Source organism: Pteropus medius, unplaced genomic scaffold, assembly GCF_902729225.1.
Source record: "Pteropus medius unplaced genomic scaffold, Ma_sr-lr_union100, whole genome shotgun sequence".
Classification (NCBI taxonomy): domain Eukaryota; kingdom Metazoa; phylum Chordata; class Mammalia; order Chiroptera; family Pteropodidae; genus Pteropus; species Pteropus medius.
In genome coordinates, this window is record NW_024346238.1 from 257125 (window position 1) to 272010 (window position 14886).

The 14886-nt window shown below is 34.5% G+C and overlaps 1 protein-coding gene across 1 annotated transcript; it reads left to right on the forward strand.

The window, feature by feature from the left end:
• Positions 1 to 7038: 7038 nt before the first annotated feature.
• On the forward strand, positions 7039 to 7977 carry LOC120613094 (olfactory receptor 5W2). The gene has a single exon (XM_039875720.1). It carries the CDS (start codon positions 7039 to 7041, stop codon positions 7975 to 7977), a length of 939 nt encoding a protein of 312 aa, XP_039731654.1.
• Positions 7978 to 14886: the final 6909 nt, after the last annotated feature.

Consider the following 14886-nt stretch of genomic DNA (forward strand, 5'->3'; position numbering starts at 1 on the left):
AACTACTAACAGAACTAAAGGAAGAAACTGACAAAAATCAAAAACACAATTATAGTAGGAGACCTAAATACCCTAATGTCTGCTATGGATAGATCATCCAAACAAAAAATCAATAAGGAAATATCACCCTTAAATGAACAATTAACCCAATTGAACATCATTGACATTTACAGAGCCTTTCATTCCCAGACATCAGATTATAAATTGATCTCTAGTGCACATGAAACCTTCTCAAGGATAGACCATATATTTGGACATGAAACTAGACCAACAAATTCAAGAAGTCTGAAATCATATCAAGCACAACGCTTTGTGAATGGAGATCAACTGCAAAAAGCAAGTGGGGAAACCCACAAAGAAGTAGAGGTTATACAAGATACTGCTTAAGAATGAAGGGGTCAAAGACGAAATAAAAGGAGAAATCAAAAGATACAAAGAAACAAATGAGAATGAGACTACAACATATTAAGAATTCTGAGATACATCAAAAGCGTTAATAAGAGGAAAGTTTATATTATGACAGGCTTATATCAGGAAACAAGAAAAATAACAAACTAACAACCAAACATTGAATCTTAAAGAACTAGAAAAGAAGAACAAGTGAAGCCCAAAGTCAGCAAAAGGAAGGAAATAATAAAAATTAAAGCAGAATTCAATGAAACTGAGAACAAAAAGGCAAGAGAAAAAATTAATGCAACAAAGAGCTAATTCTTTAAAAACAGCAATAAAATTGACTACCCCTCATTAGACTCATTAAGGAAAAAAGAGAAAATGCACAAATAAACAAAATCAGAAATGAAAGAAAATTTATGACTGATACCACAGTAAAAGAATCAAACAAGAATACTAGGAAAGATTATATGCCACCAAATTCAATAACCTAGAAGAAATGAACAAGTTCTTAAATCTTCCTAGATTGAATCAAAAAGAATTAGAAAATTTAAATAAATTGATCAACGGTAAGGAAATTGAAACAATCATCGAAAACCTCCCCAAAAGTAAAAACTGTCCAAGACCAGTGTCTTCACTAGTGAATTCTACCAAACGTTCAAAGATAATTTAATACTTGTTCTTCTCAAACTCTTACAAAAAATCAAAGAAGAGGCAATACTTCCTAACTCAATTTATGAAGTCCAGCGTTATCCTGATAACAAAACCTGGTAAAGATAACACACAAAAAAGAAAACTACAGACCAATATCTTTGATGACTATAAATGCAAACATCTTAAAACACTAGCCAATCAAATACAACAATACATTAAAAAGATTATACATCACGATCAAATGGGCTTCATTCCAGGGGTATAATTATGGTTGAACATACACAAATTGATCAATATGATATACTATATAAACAAAATTAAAGATAAAAACCATGTAATCATATCAATAGATACGGAAAAAGTATTTGACAAGATACAGTATCCATTTATTATTAAAACACAATAAAATGTATATAGATAGAAAATATCTCAACATAGTAAAGGTCATAAATGACAAACCCTCAGCTAATGTCATACTTAATAGTGAAAAACTGAAACCTTTCGCTCGAACATCAGGAACAGAACAAGGATGCTCACTCTCACCACTCTTATTCAATATAGTGTTGGAATTCCTAGCCAGAGCAATCAGGCAGGAGAAAGAAATAAAAGTCATCCAAATTAGGAATGAAGAAGTCAAATTGTCATTTTTTGTAGATGATATGATTTCTCTATACAGAAAGCTCTAAAGACTGCAACCAAAGGAAAAAAAAAACTGTTAGAAATAATGAAAAGAATAAAGTTGCAGGATACAAAATTATTGTACAAAAATCCAGTGTGTTCCTATACCCTAACAATACATTTCAGATAAAGAAAAAAAAAATACTCCCTTTGCAATTGCAACAAAAGGAATAAAATACTTAAGAAGAAACTTGACAAAGCATGTGAAGGACCTATACACTGAAAACTATAAGGCATTATTAAAAGAAACTTAAGACACAAAGAAATGTAAAAATATTCCATGTTCATGGATTGGAAGAATCAATATAGTTAAAACAGCCTTATTCCCCAAAGCACTATACAAATTTAATGCAATCCCTATAAAAATTCCAATAGCATTTTTTAAAGAATAGAACACAAAAGAAATCATTAGTTTTATATGGAATCACATAAGACCTCAAATACCCAAAGCAATCCTGGGAAAAAAGATTGAGGCTGGAAGCATCATAGTGCCTTACTTCAAATTATACTACAAAGCAACAATAATCAAAACAGCATGGTATTGGCAGAAAAACAGACACACAGACCAATGGAACAGAATTCAGAGCCCACAAATAAATCCACATATATATGGGCAAGTAATTTTTGACAAAAGATCCAAAAACATGTAGCGGAGAAAGGAAACCCCTTCAATAAATGGTTTATGAGAAAACTGGAAAGCCACATGCAAAAGAATGAATCTAGACTGTTATCCGTCGTCATACACCAAAATTAACACAAAACGAATCAAAGACCTAAATACAGGACCCGAAACAAATAGCAAAGAAGAAAACATAGGTACTAACTGATGGACTTTGGATTTAGAGATTTATTGAATTTGTCCTCAAAGGCAAGGGAAGTAAAAGCAAAAATAAATGAATGGTACTATATCGAATTTGAAAGCTTCTGCGATTGGGGGCATCATTTTATGAACTATATAGATGTCTAACGAATGTACTGTATATTTGAAACTAATTTAAATAAATAAATTAAAAAATTCAAATAAAAGAAAGCTTCTGTGCAGCAAAAGAAACCATCAACAAAACAAAGAGGCGGCCATCTGAATGGGAGAAAATATTTGCAAACAACACCACTGATAAGGGGCTAATATCAAATTTATACAAAGAATTCATACAACTCAACAACAACATTAAAAACAATTCAATAAAAAAATGGGCAGAAGACCTGAACAGACATTTCTCTAAAGAAGACATACAAATGGCCAACAGATATATGAAAAAATACTCAACTTCACTAGCTGTTAGGGAAATGCATATCAAAACCACAGTGAGATACCACATTACATTCGGTTACAATGGCAATTATCAACAAGACAAGTAATTACAAGTGTTGCAGAGGTTGTAGGGGGGAAAAGAGTCCTCATACACTGCTGATGTGAAAGTAAATTGCTACAGACACTAGGGAAAACAGAATGGAGTTTCCTCTAAAAATTAAGAATAGAATAGCCATATGACCCAAAAATCATTCTTCTGTATGTCTACCTTCAAAATTTGAAAATATTTATGCATAAAGAAATGTTAGGTAGCTAGGCAGACATGAGCGACAGGGAGAATAAAGGAATAGGGGCCCAGCCTAGAGATTGTCCAAAGAATATCTCAATAGTAGTAGAATTCTGAGTATACACATGGGTACTAGGCAAAGAGTTATAGAGCAGCCAACTGTCAATCAAAATAACCTCACTTGCCAATCACCTAGGAATGCCTTTGGAACCACTCATCACAGCCCAAGTATAATGCAGGGATTCCCACCTTTGGGCCCTTTTTTGTGTGGTTGTTGGTTGTTGTGACAGCTCATCACTGAAACCATGTGCCTCCTTGGGGCATGCTATGTCTTTCTAAAATATACCTTTAATAAATCTTTTCTAAATCTCACTGACTTGTGGTTCTTCGCTGTGTCAATGAGGAAGAACTGAAGAAAAATGCTAACTATGTTTCTGCGCCATTATCCCTCCCCATCCCCCATGCTGCTGGAGCTATGTGGGGTTTTGCATCAACCCAGTGGTAACAGATATATGCACCCCAATGTTCATTGCAGCATTAGTCATGGTGGCCAGGACATGGAAACAACCGAAGTGCCTTTACAGATGATGGATAAAGAAGATGTGGTACATATAAAGAATGGAATATTACCCTGCCATAAGAAAAGATGATATAAAGCCAACAGTTTGTGACAACATGGATGGATCTTGAGATTATCATGCTAAGCAAAAACAAGTCAGACAGAAAAAGTTGAGAACCATATGATTTTACTTACAGGTGGGATATAAAACTGAAAGCAACAAACAAGACAAACAAAAACTCATAGATGCAGACAACAGTTTAGTGTTTACCAGAGGGAAAGTGGGGAGAGGAAAAGTACATAAGGGCAAAGGAGATCAAATACATGCTGATGGAAGAAAATTTAACTTTGAGTGTTAAACACACAAAGCAATATGCATGTGACATGTTGCTAACTTGAATACATAAAACCTATATGAATTTATTAACCAATATCACCCCAATAAATTTAATTTTTAAAAATTTTTAAACAACAAAAAAATAAAGACAACTTTCTATCAGATTGTAGACAATAGTAGAGTTTTAATTTTAATTCTCTAGCATTTTCCTATACACAATACATGTTTAAGATATACTTATAAAATTAATAAAGCTTGCAACTTTCATAGAATATTTAATTAAATGATTATCTTTTGTCACCAGAAACTATCTTACTTAGATATCAGAGATGTTTTAGCAACCCACAGATCCTACTTTTATTGTTTTCTACAACAGGGAGACTTACTAAACCTGTTTTTCCTTGGTAGCACTATCATGCACTGAACTTGTGTGATAATAGTCCAGACCTCAGGGCCAGGGGACCATTGTCTGGAAGAAGGAGTTTATGAGTAGAGTGTTGTTTACATAATGTTTGGGGGCACCAGCGATATCTGAAAAGCCATGAAGACACAAATTTTTTTCTCATTTGTTTGTCTTTTTTGTCTTAAATTCTACCTTAAACCTTTCCTTCGACTCATAGTTTAAAAAAGCCATCCCATAAAATTCAAACCCTTGGGGAGGAATTTAGATGATCCAATTTTCAACAGTATATGGCTACCCATGCTCCAAGTTAATGTGAAGTGGGAGTTAGACTGCATGGCCTGGAGGGGCTTCCGTGTTTACGAAGGTAAAGTTTGAGCTGCCTAAAGGGAGTGTGGCCTCAGGAAATTGGCATCCCTGAGGACAGGGAGCACCTGAAGGAAAAACGAGTATAGAGAAGAATCAGAAGGTGACAACGGTGACTCTGCCTCCTCCAGGTAGGCACCACAGAAGCAGAGAAGAGTAGGAAAGCTCTTAGGTGCCACGAACGTAGCATTTTCTTGAGTTTACCTGGTGGAGAATTGTTTAGGTGGCTTTTTAAACCACCTGACAATTTTTGAAAGATCTGTATTTCTTTCTCAATCACCCAGCCTGTAGGATAAACCAGATGATAAAGGATATTATTATATCTATCACTTATTCCTGAGAGACCAAGTATTCAACCCCCAGGGACCAGACACAGAGATGGTGATATAATCCAGGTCAGTCGGGAGACAGTGCCGATCTCTCTTGCAGGCAGACTAGATGCAACAGACAGGTCAATGCCTTGGAACAGGTACAGGTACTTTGTGTTTTTCTGCTTTATATTTTAGCTTGCTTCAGTTTTTTTTTGTTTTAATATGACAGAAAGCATGCTATAAAACCAAAGGGATAACATGGAATATTATACAAATATTTATTTAATTTCTTTTCTCAATACACTTCAGAGTCATATATATAAATGGCAGGGAGTGCAACAGAATGCAAGTATGGATTATGGAGGTGGTAGGACAGATTTTTTTGTTTTTTGTTTTTTGTATCTTACCTGAACTTTTGTATTTTTTTAAGATATTTTCTTTTTTTCTTTTTTTCTTTTAAGGAAATCATTTTCTTAAAACTGTGTCTACAGGGGCAGATATTTAAATGAGTTTCTGCCAAGGGTTAGGAGACCTGCAATTCGATCACTACATTATGATTCATATTTTGTTTTTCTGTTTTTTATCCACCTTCAATTTCACTTTTATTAATTTCTCACAGGACAGAGGAGGTCATGCACAGTATTATACACACATAATTGGTTTGTATAAAATAAAGCGATAGGACATAGGAGTCATTTGACCTCTCAAAGACCAATTCTGATAAAGCAAAAGGAGACAGATTTCAGAGATAGTCAAGGAAAATAAAGATAAAAAAAAAACATAAGCAATATCTCAATTTCTAGAAAAGTGGGATGGGGGCACGGTTCTCACATGATCCTCTCAGGTTATGGGACTGTGGGCAGATGAGGACTTTTGTCATGTGTCTTACACAGCTGTTCTGTTAGTAAATAGACATGAGAATTCCACTTGATTAGAGGAAAGTAATTCACATAGAAATACATAAACTTTTTTTCCCCTCTCTGCCACTTGTGCTACCAGCATGCCCACTGTCAGGTCTCAAACATTCTTCACAATCTCACCCGAGCACAGCAGCTGTCAGAGGGAGCGTGGTGTCTCTGACATATTACCATCTGTGCACTCTAGCTTATCCCTCATGAAGACCTCTCTATGCTCCTCTCCAGCAGCCCACACCCTCCCTGCTCCAGTGGGTCCTCAATCACAGACTATTTCCAACCCTGTTAACTAAGATTGAAAAGGACGTGAGAAGTTAATAGGGAAGTGGGGGAAATGTTATAAATAGGAACCTGCCATATCTCTGCCCACTCCACAATTGTGGATGACAAGGGAAAAGCAAAGAAAAGTATTTGTTACTTGCCCCTCTCACTGAACTATGTTTCTTTATTACAGGATATAACCATGTTTCCACAATCTTGAAAAACAACAACAACTTTGTCAGAAGATGTGGGTTACGACACAAATTAAAGAACTATCGCCTCAACTCTGAAAACATCAATCACTCAATCTATAACAAAGAACTAACAAAAAAATATTATAAATATTAAGCTGTTATGGAAATAGCATGATTAATTTGGATAAAAATGTGCCGTAAACTCTATACAATGCTATGCAAATGTAAGCGATATTACTATCGTTATCATTTTATCAATTTATATCACATAGCGTATATTTCTAAGGAGTCAAGCTTCCTCATGTAGTCCTATTATTGTTTACTTCTCATTACTGAAAAGGGAAAGCACCTGCAGTTTTACTATTAAGACAGTAAGACAGTGTTAAACTCCCACTTCCGTTTCTGCTTTCACAAGCAGGGCTTCCAGAACTGAGTGATGGCTGTTGAGAACTGCACTGTGTTTACTGACTTCATCTTCGTAGGACTTTCTGGCAGACGGGACGTGCAGCTGGGGCTCTTTGTGCTCTTTCTGCTGGTTTATGGCATCACTGTGATTGCCAATGTGGGGGTGATCCTGCTGATCAGCGCGGACTCCAAACTCCACACGCCCATGTACTATTTCGTGAGCAATCTGTCTTTCTGCGATGTCTGCTACTCCTCCACTGTCTCTCCCAAGATGTTAGTCGATTTCTTATCTGAGCAAAAGAAGATTCCTTATAACTTATGTGCCATTCAGATGTTTATTTTTGGTGCCTTTGCAGATGTGGAATGTGTCATGTTGTCTGTCATGGCATATGACCGCTATGTAGCCATTTGCATTCCACTTCTTTATACAATTACCATGTCCAGGAGTGTCTGTACACAGCTGGTGGCCATTGTGTACATCCAAGGTTTGGTAGATTCAGCAATCCACACCTCTTGCACATTCCGATTGTCATTTTGCAATTCTAATACCATCAATCACTTTTTCTGTGACTTCCCACCCTTACTAGCCCTCTCGTCGTCAGATACATCTGTCAATGAGATAATGATGTTCACTTACAGTAGCTGTGTTCTGGGGTTCAGTATTGTCACTGTGCTCCTCTCCTACAGCTACATCATAACTACCATCCTTAGAATGAAATCAGCAGAGGGGAGACTCAAAGCCTTCTCTACCTGTGCCTCCCACTTAACCGCTGTGGCTATATTTTATGGGACACTCTTGTTCATGTATTTCCGACCCAGCTCCAGTTACTCCATGGACACGGACAAAATGGCCTCCGTTTTCTACACAGTTGTCATCCCCATGTTAAACCCACTGATCTACAGCTTAAGGAATAAGGATGTGAAAGATGCCTTGAAAAAATCAATCAGCACTAAATTATATTCTGGGTGAAACTCTATTGTTACCTCAAAGTATATATTGAAAGATTCTGACAGTTATAGTTCATGTACTGTGACATAGTTTGCTGTAGTCTTATTGGTGCCCCTTTTAGATATTTTGCTTATTGTGTCAAAATCGAATTTAGAGAGCACTTATTATTGATCTTATTCTTCTCTCCAAAGTAAGAAAGACTGGTAACAGGTTCACTTTGCTGTTTCTCAAAAAGGATCTTTGTATATCTTCCTGCTCTGTCCATGTGTACGTCCCAGAGAGACATATGCAGAGCAGCCGCTCCACCCATGTCAACTTAACTTATCCTTTTAAGGTTCCATTTCTTTAAAACGATGGGTTTAATAAATTTACTCAGCCAGAATTGAGTGTTAGTGGATTAAAATAGGTTTGTTTGAATGTTTCTTATGTCCTAGTTTTCCCCTATAAGTGTTCCATCATAACGCTTAGAGTATATAAGTAATAATTAAGTCAATTATAATTAAATCGTAGAAACTCCAGTCCTAACTCCAGTCCTAAATTTCCACAAATGCAGACCTTTCCTGCCTTGTTAACCATCATTTCCTCTTTGTGTTTTACAATGCTCGGCTCCAGGATGCCTTTCATAAACATTTATTGAATGAATGAGTGTCTTCTTCAAAATTGATACAATAGTTTTTGAAAATTTACAAAAAATATCTCTCTATTTTTTATTTTATTTTATTTTATTTTATTTTATTTTATTTTATTTTATTTTATTTTATTTTATTTTATTTTATTTTATTTTATTTTATTCTAGTATGTACATCTTAGACAAAATTCATATGTGCTTTTGTCTTGTTCCCTAAGTTGTGTAAGTATCAAGGAAAGGAATCATTTGATGTAGTCAATGTCTCAGATCCTCTATTTCTCATCATTCTGCTCCAATTTTATCAAGATATCTCTAGCATCAGCAGCTCTAGAGTTATACTATACTTCACAGTCTTCACATTCCTTCTTGCTCTCACTGTGAAGAACAGAAATGGTGCTATTGACAACTGTACAGACACTGCATGAACGGTAGTTGGGCTTAATGCACCAGGACCACCTCAAGGATCACTGGAAAAGAATACTCAGTCTTGATGTGTTCATAATTCCATGCTAATTAAGACTGAAATTTTTAAAAATAATCAAATTGCCCAGTTGATATAGTTTAAATTAAAAAGGGTTAATTATTAACAAAAATGTGTTCAATAGAAAAATGAGCAATAGTAGGTATATTGGTATTCCACTCGTAAGGATTTATATTTGCTCTCTGTATATCTCTAAAATAAACTGGAACTGTATTCTAAACACAATTTTAGTATTGTCATCGATGAGTAGCTGCTAAGTAATCCTTACTTTATTCCAATAATTTAATTAAGCCAATTGCTTATGTCATTCTCACTATAATCAATTAACAATTCGGTTATTAAAAAAACCCACAATTTTAGATTTCGAAGAGTATTTATTTTATTTTATGTTGTTGTCAAGAAAGGAACATGAAGGCACTCTTTTCTGCTTTCAAGAGAACAGTCATGGATTGTACAATGTTTTTTATTTAGGGCTCTTCCTTAATTTTATATGTCCTTTAGTGCATAAAATGTGCTAATCGTTATATACATCCAAGCACCATAAGAATGAAATGGTACATTTAAATCATGCAATTTTTGGCAGATTATTTGCCTTCGATTACTGATTAAAGAGAGTTTTAATAAAAATATTTTCTTACTCTTAACTATTTTCTTTTATAATCCCAAATAATTTATTTTGTTCACAGAACAACATACCAGGACCTCTCAATCATTGTCAAAACATCTTAGTTTACTGATGTTTTTTACTGAGTTAGTTCACTGAAATGTGTTAAGTATATTTATATCTATAAAATTAAGCTTATTCACATTACATGAAATTGGGTTCAATGGCCGTCTTTTACATATCTGTTTAAGGAAAAAATATATTCCTTGCTTTTCTTTGCATTACCTTTTTCTTTAAAGATACTGAACAAACAGCTTTTACACATGATCAGGAAAGCAGAATATTTGCTTTTATTTGTGTTCTATTTTCATTTTTAAAAAACGATCATGTTTACCAAAATAAATCAAACAGAAAAAGTTGGGAACCATATGATTTTACTTACATGTGGGATATAAAACTGAAAACAATAAACAAACAAAATGAAAAAACAAAAACTCATAGTCATAGACAACAGTTTAATGGTTACCAGAGAGAAAGGGGAAGGGGGTGGTAGATAAAGATAACAGGGGCAAACATGTGGTGATGGAAGGAAATTCAGCTTTGGATGGTGAATGCACAATGCAATATACACATGATGTATTGTTGAATTATACACTTGAAACCTACGTAATTTTATTAACCAATATCACCCTGATAAATTTAACTTAAAAATTAATAATAAAAGTTTAAAAAGTTAAAGATGGGAGACAATTTAAGACAAAAACTGGACTTTGAAATGAAACAGAGTTCAAATTTGTTTACTATTATTTCCTTATTAGTTGTGTGACCTTTGACTACTGGATCACTTCGTAAGTTGTATTAATGTTTAATCACTATGTTATACACCTGAAACTAATATAATATTGTAAGTCAACTATAATTAAAAAATAAAAAATAAAAAATTTAATAAAGTTACTTAATTTTTTTAAGCCTCAGTGTCCTCATCTCTTTATCATGGGTTTAATATATCCATATATATATGAAATGAGGCATATATGATTGTTCGAGACAGTTTCTAAGACCATACAGAGCCAACTAAGCCCCTATCAAGGATTGAAACCCTGGTGCTAAAAGAAAATATGGTATATCCTTCATGGCATTATGGTATGAAATGGAGTCTCCCGGATCCATCTTCATCTACATTAGAGCCTGCTCCCCAATCTGTCAGATTCCAGTTCCTGATCAGGTGATGTTTGAAGCTCTCTGCCATCCACCTTAGGATTTGTTTTTCCTGATCCTGCCTTCACTCTTGGATACAGCTGAACAGTGGTTTCTTCATGGCTCCCCATGCTGGCCACACCATTTCCATGTCCAGGCCGGATACCTGAAACTTCCTACTGACCTAAGTTCCAGACCCCACATTGACCCCCAAAATAGAATTTAAATGATTAATCCCAGAGTACCCCATTTCATGTTATTCTGTTTGTCCCTATCCCAAGTGCCGTGGCTGTAATGGCACACTTCGCTGCAAAAGAACCGATATTTATCTATTATGACGAACCCAACACTTTAGACATTTACTGCTCAATATTTAGGACAAAACTCTTGCCTGTCATTATCCTGCCATTTCATTCTTCACTGTGGAAACCACCTTGGCCAGAGTCCTAACTTCCCACTGATCTGTTGGACAAAATTCTTCTTGGAAAGATAGTTTCAGTGCAGTACATAGAACTGTGACCTAGAGTCATAAACCAACGTACATTTTCACTATCTGAAGGCTTTCTTCACGAGTTCATCCTCTCTCCCACGACTCAACTTCATCCGTGGACTAAATGCTTTCTTTAGACTTTCCAGCCTTACCTTCTATAGCGTCCATTCTGCGGAATCTAGTCACACTGTCATCCCACCATTCGTAGGCTCCAGTTCCCATCTCTGGCTCCCAGGACTCAGGCTCCTTCAGCAATGGTGTGCAACAAGTCAGTGTCATAAGCCAATTCTTTCATCAAAGTTCCTTATATATATTTTTGGCTGAGGGATCGGTATCCCTAAAGATAAGCACAACTAGAGATGACAGTTGGGGTCTATGAATAATGGTACAAGAAGTGAGCTCTATACTAGTGAAAAGCTAGCTAGCAAAATTTGTTAAATCAAAACCATAATAATTCTCACTATAGTGATAATAATATGGTTCCATCTTAAGAATAGCAAATTTGAATTAGCTTTAGATCCCTTATCAAACCATGTTATCACCTGGAGTAGAAATAACAATATTGAGTCTGCATCTACTCCCAACTCATTATACCTGTGACTTTCAACATATCGCTTTTCCTCTTTCAGCCTCATATACACTGTCAAAAGAGGGGCTTAAAGCAGATAATCTTCATTGTGTATTCCAGCTATCATATCTATATATGTGTTGGTATGAATCTATTAATGCATAGACCTACTTCTATTTGAAGTGATTGAAAAAATGGCAGGTGGTTGAGAATACATTCATACCAATGAAATACATTACATCTATAGGGCAATTTTACTTGAAATGGAAGTGGTGATGATGATAGAGAGATAGATAGCATATATTAAAGGACTTCCATTACCATCAAGCTGGACCCATTTACCTGGCCTTCTAGTCTGCATTTTTACTTAAGAGATGCTTCATAAAAGTAGATATCCAACTTATTAGTATAATGGAAATCAAGTACTTGCAGGAATTCATCATTCTGAACCTATATTGATATGATTCTATCAATGCATAGACCCACTGCTATCTTTGGAGAGATTTTTAAAAAATGCAGACATTTGCAAATTTATTCGTAACAAAGGAATACATTACATTTCTAGGCAAATTTGACCTGAAATGGAAGTGGCAATGATGACAGAGATAATTTCACAGGTTGCAGGAGCCCCAATACCATCAAATTTGATCCATTTTACTAATAGTGATAGCGGAAGTATGGATTTGCAGACTTCTATAGAAAACCGTATAATGATAGTACTAAAACTAAATTTTACACACGTACACACATGAATACATTTTCAACTCCTGGTTTTATATACAAGATAAATGACTCTATATCTCTACCAAAAACATGTGCAAGAATGTTCACATTCACATTATTGATGATAGAAAAAGAGAAACTAACTCAACAGTCTATCAGCATTAAAGTAGATAAACGATGATATATCTGTACAAAAACTTTTACAAGAATGAGAATGAATGTACCACAACTCTATACAACAACATTGACGGATTGTACAAGTGTGCTGTTGAATAAAACAGTACATGCTATAGGTATCTTCTCATGTGTAGTACCAAAAATACGAAAATAATATTCCATGATAATAGCCAAGAGGGTAATTACTCTTTTAGGGTAATAGATTAGTAATTTAAGAGGGAGCATGTAGAAAGCTTTGGTGATTCTATTTTATGTTCTGGGTCCTGGTTATGGGTATACTTTTTTTAAATTTATGTAGTGTAACTCCCCGTAATAATCTCGAATTTGTTCTTGTCACAAATGACAGTATTTCATCTCTTATGGTAGAATAATATTCCATGGTATAAATGTACCTCATCTTGTTTATCCAATCATCTATCGAAGGATACTTCGGTTGTTTCCATGTCTTAGCCACCATGAATAATGTGCTTTGGATTTTATACTGAATCCAATAGTTTCCATAATAATGAATCCTATAATATAGAGGAATAAAATGCGAATTGAGTAAACATACACATACTTCATTAAAAGCTTCAAAGCTTTCATAAAAAAAAAACAGTAGGGGTTAAAAATCAGGAAAAAAAAAGTTAAAATGTAGTATGCAGAAGAAATATTTCCCAGATGAAGATGTTTATACTCAGATCTAAAAAAAAAAAACTGCAAGTTGGAGAAACAAAGGAATTCTAGGCAGAGGGTCTGACTGTTACAGTCTAGAGGTGAATAGTTCTATATCTTTTTAGAATTAAAGAAGTACAACATAGTTAGTTTACAAAGAACAATGAAAAGTGCCTTGATAAATTATATCATTGTGCAGTAATTTTAAACCATCAACTTCTCTGTCCATTCCCCCAGGAAGCTTGCCTTCCCGTCTTCCCATTTCTTACCTCTGGTTAAATGTCTCTTTTTAAGATCCCAGACAACTATCTCATTTAAACATTGTTTCAATAGCACTCTGTTTATTAAATCTCAGTTTCCAATCTAAGATTGTGAGAATTCTTAGCTCAAGGACTGTGCATTCCAGCTTTGTTTTCCCAAGGACCTGCATAATTTGGGGGACAGAAATGGCATAACAAATTACATAAATACATGAAACAGTAAATAACACTTAAGTTTCTATTAGATGTCACTAACACAAAATTAACCAAACATATTGTATGAGGCTTGGTCATATATGTAACTTTTCAGAAAGTACATAAAATGGTTGTAGACACTAAGGTAATAAATCTGAAATGACCTACATATTAATTACACTAGAAGTAAAGATCATTTTTGTCTCTGCCCCAGTATCTGATCATCAAAGTACTGGATCAGTTGAGATAATATAGAAATGGTCAAGTATTTGAAGGACCGTATAATATTCAAGGACACTCTTAATTTTACATTGCAATTGTCTAAGTTAAAAGACACTAGATTTCTTAGACATTTTTAGCTGCCAACTGTAAATTGATTTTTGTGAAAACATTTCAGATTAGAAGTAAAGCCCAAGAAGATTCTCTGGTTTTCAAGGGGGCATTGGTTGGATACCATGACCTCTCACATAGTAGCATGCTGTGAAAACAACTATGAAGAATATTTTTTATATATAAAAGACTTTAATGGTTTCCACCTGAACCATATCATCTCAATTATCATATACTTTTTAAAATGGTTACTTATGAGTAATAGCCAGGTAGAAAACATGTTTTTTTAAAACATTATCACAACATATATATATTTTTTTATAAACAATCATCTCTGTGCATGTAACTACATTAGTAGAAACAGCCTTTGAGGGCTGTTTCTTTCTATTCTTTGTTGAACATCCACTAATCTAGTAATACTAAAATATTTAAAAACATTATTAATGATTATTAATTAATTCAAATTATATGGTAAGGATTGTGAGAATGTAGAAAAACATATCTATATCTATGTAGAGATAGATAGATGATATATGATGATAGATGATAGATAATGATAGATGATAGATAAAGATAGATAGATAGAAGGATAGATAGATAGATAGATGATAGATAGAGAGATA

Excerpts from the sequence above, each read along its gene's own strand:
- LOC120613094 (XM_039875720.1), top strand. The coding sequence starts at position 7,039 with ATGGCTGTTGAGAACTGCACTGTGTTTACTGACTTCATCTTCGTAGGA.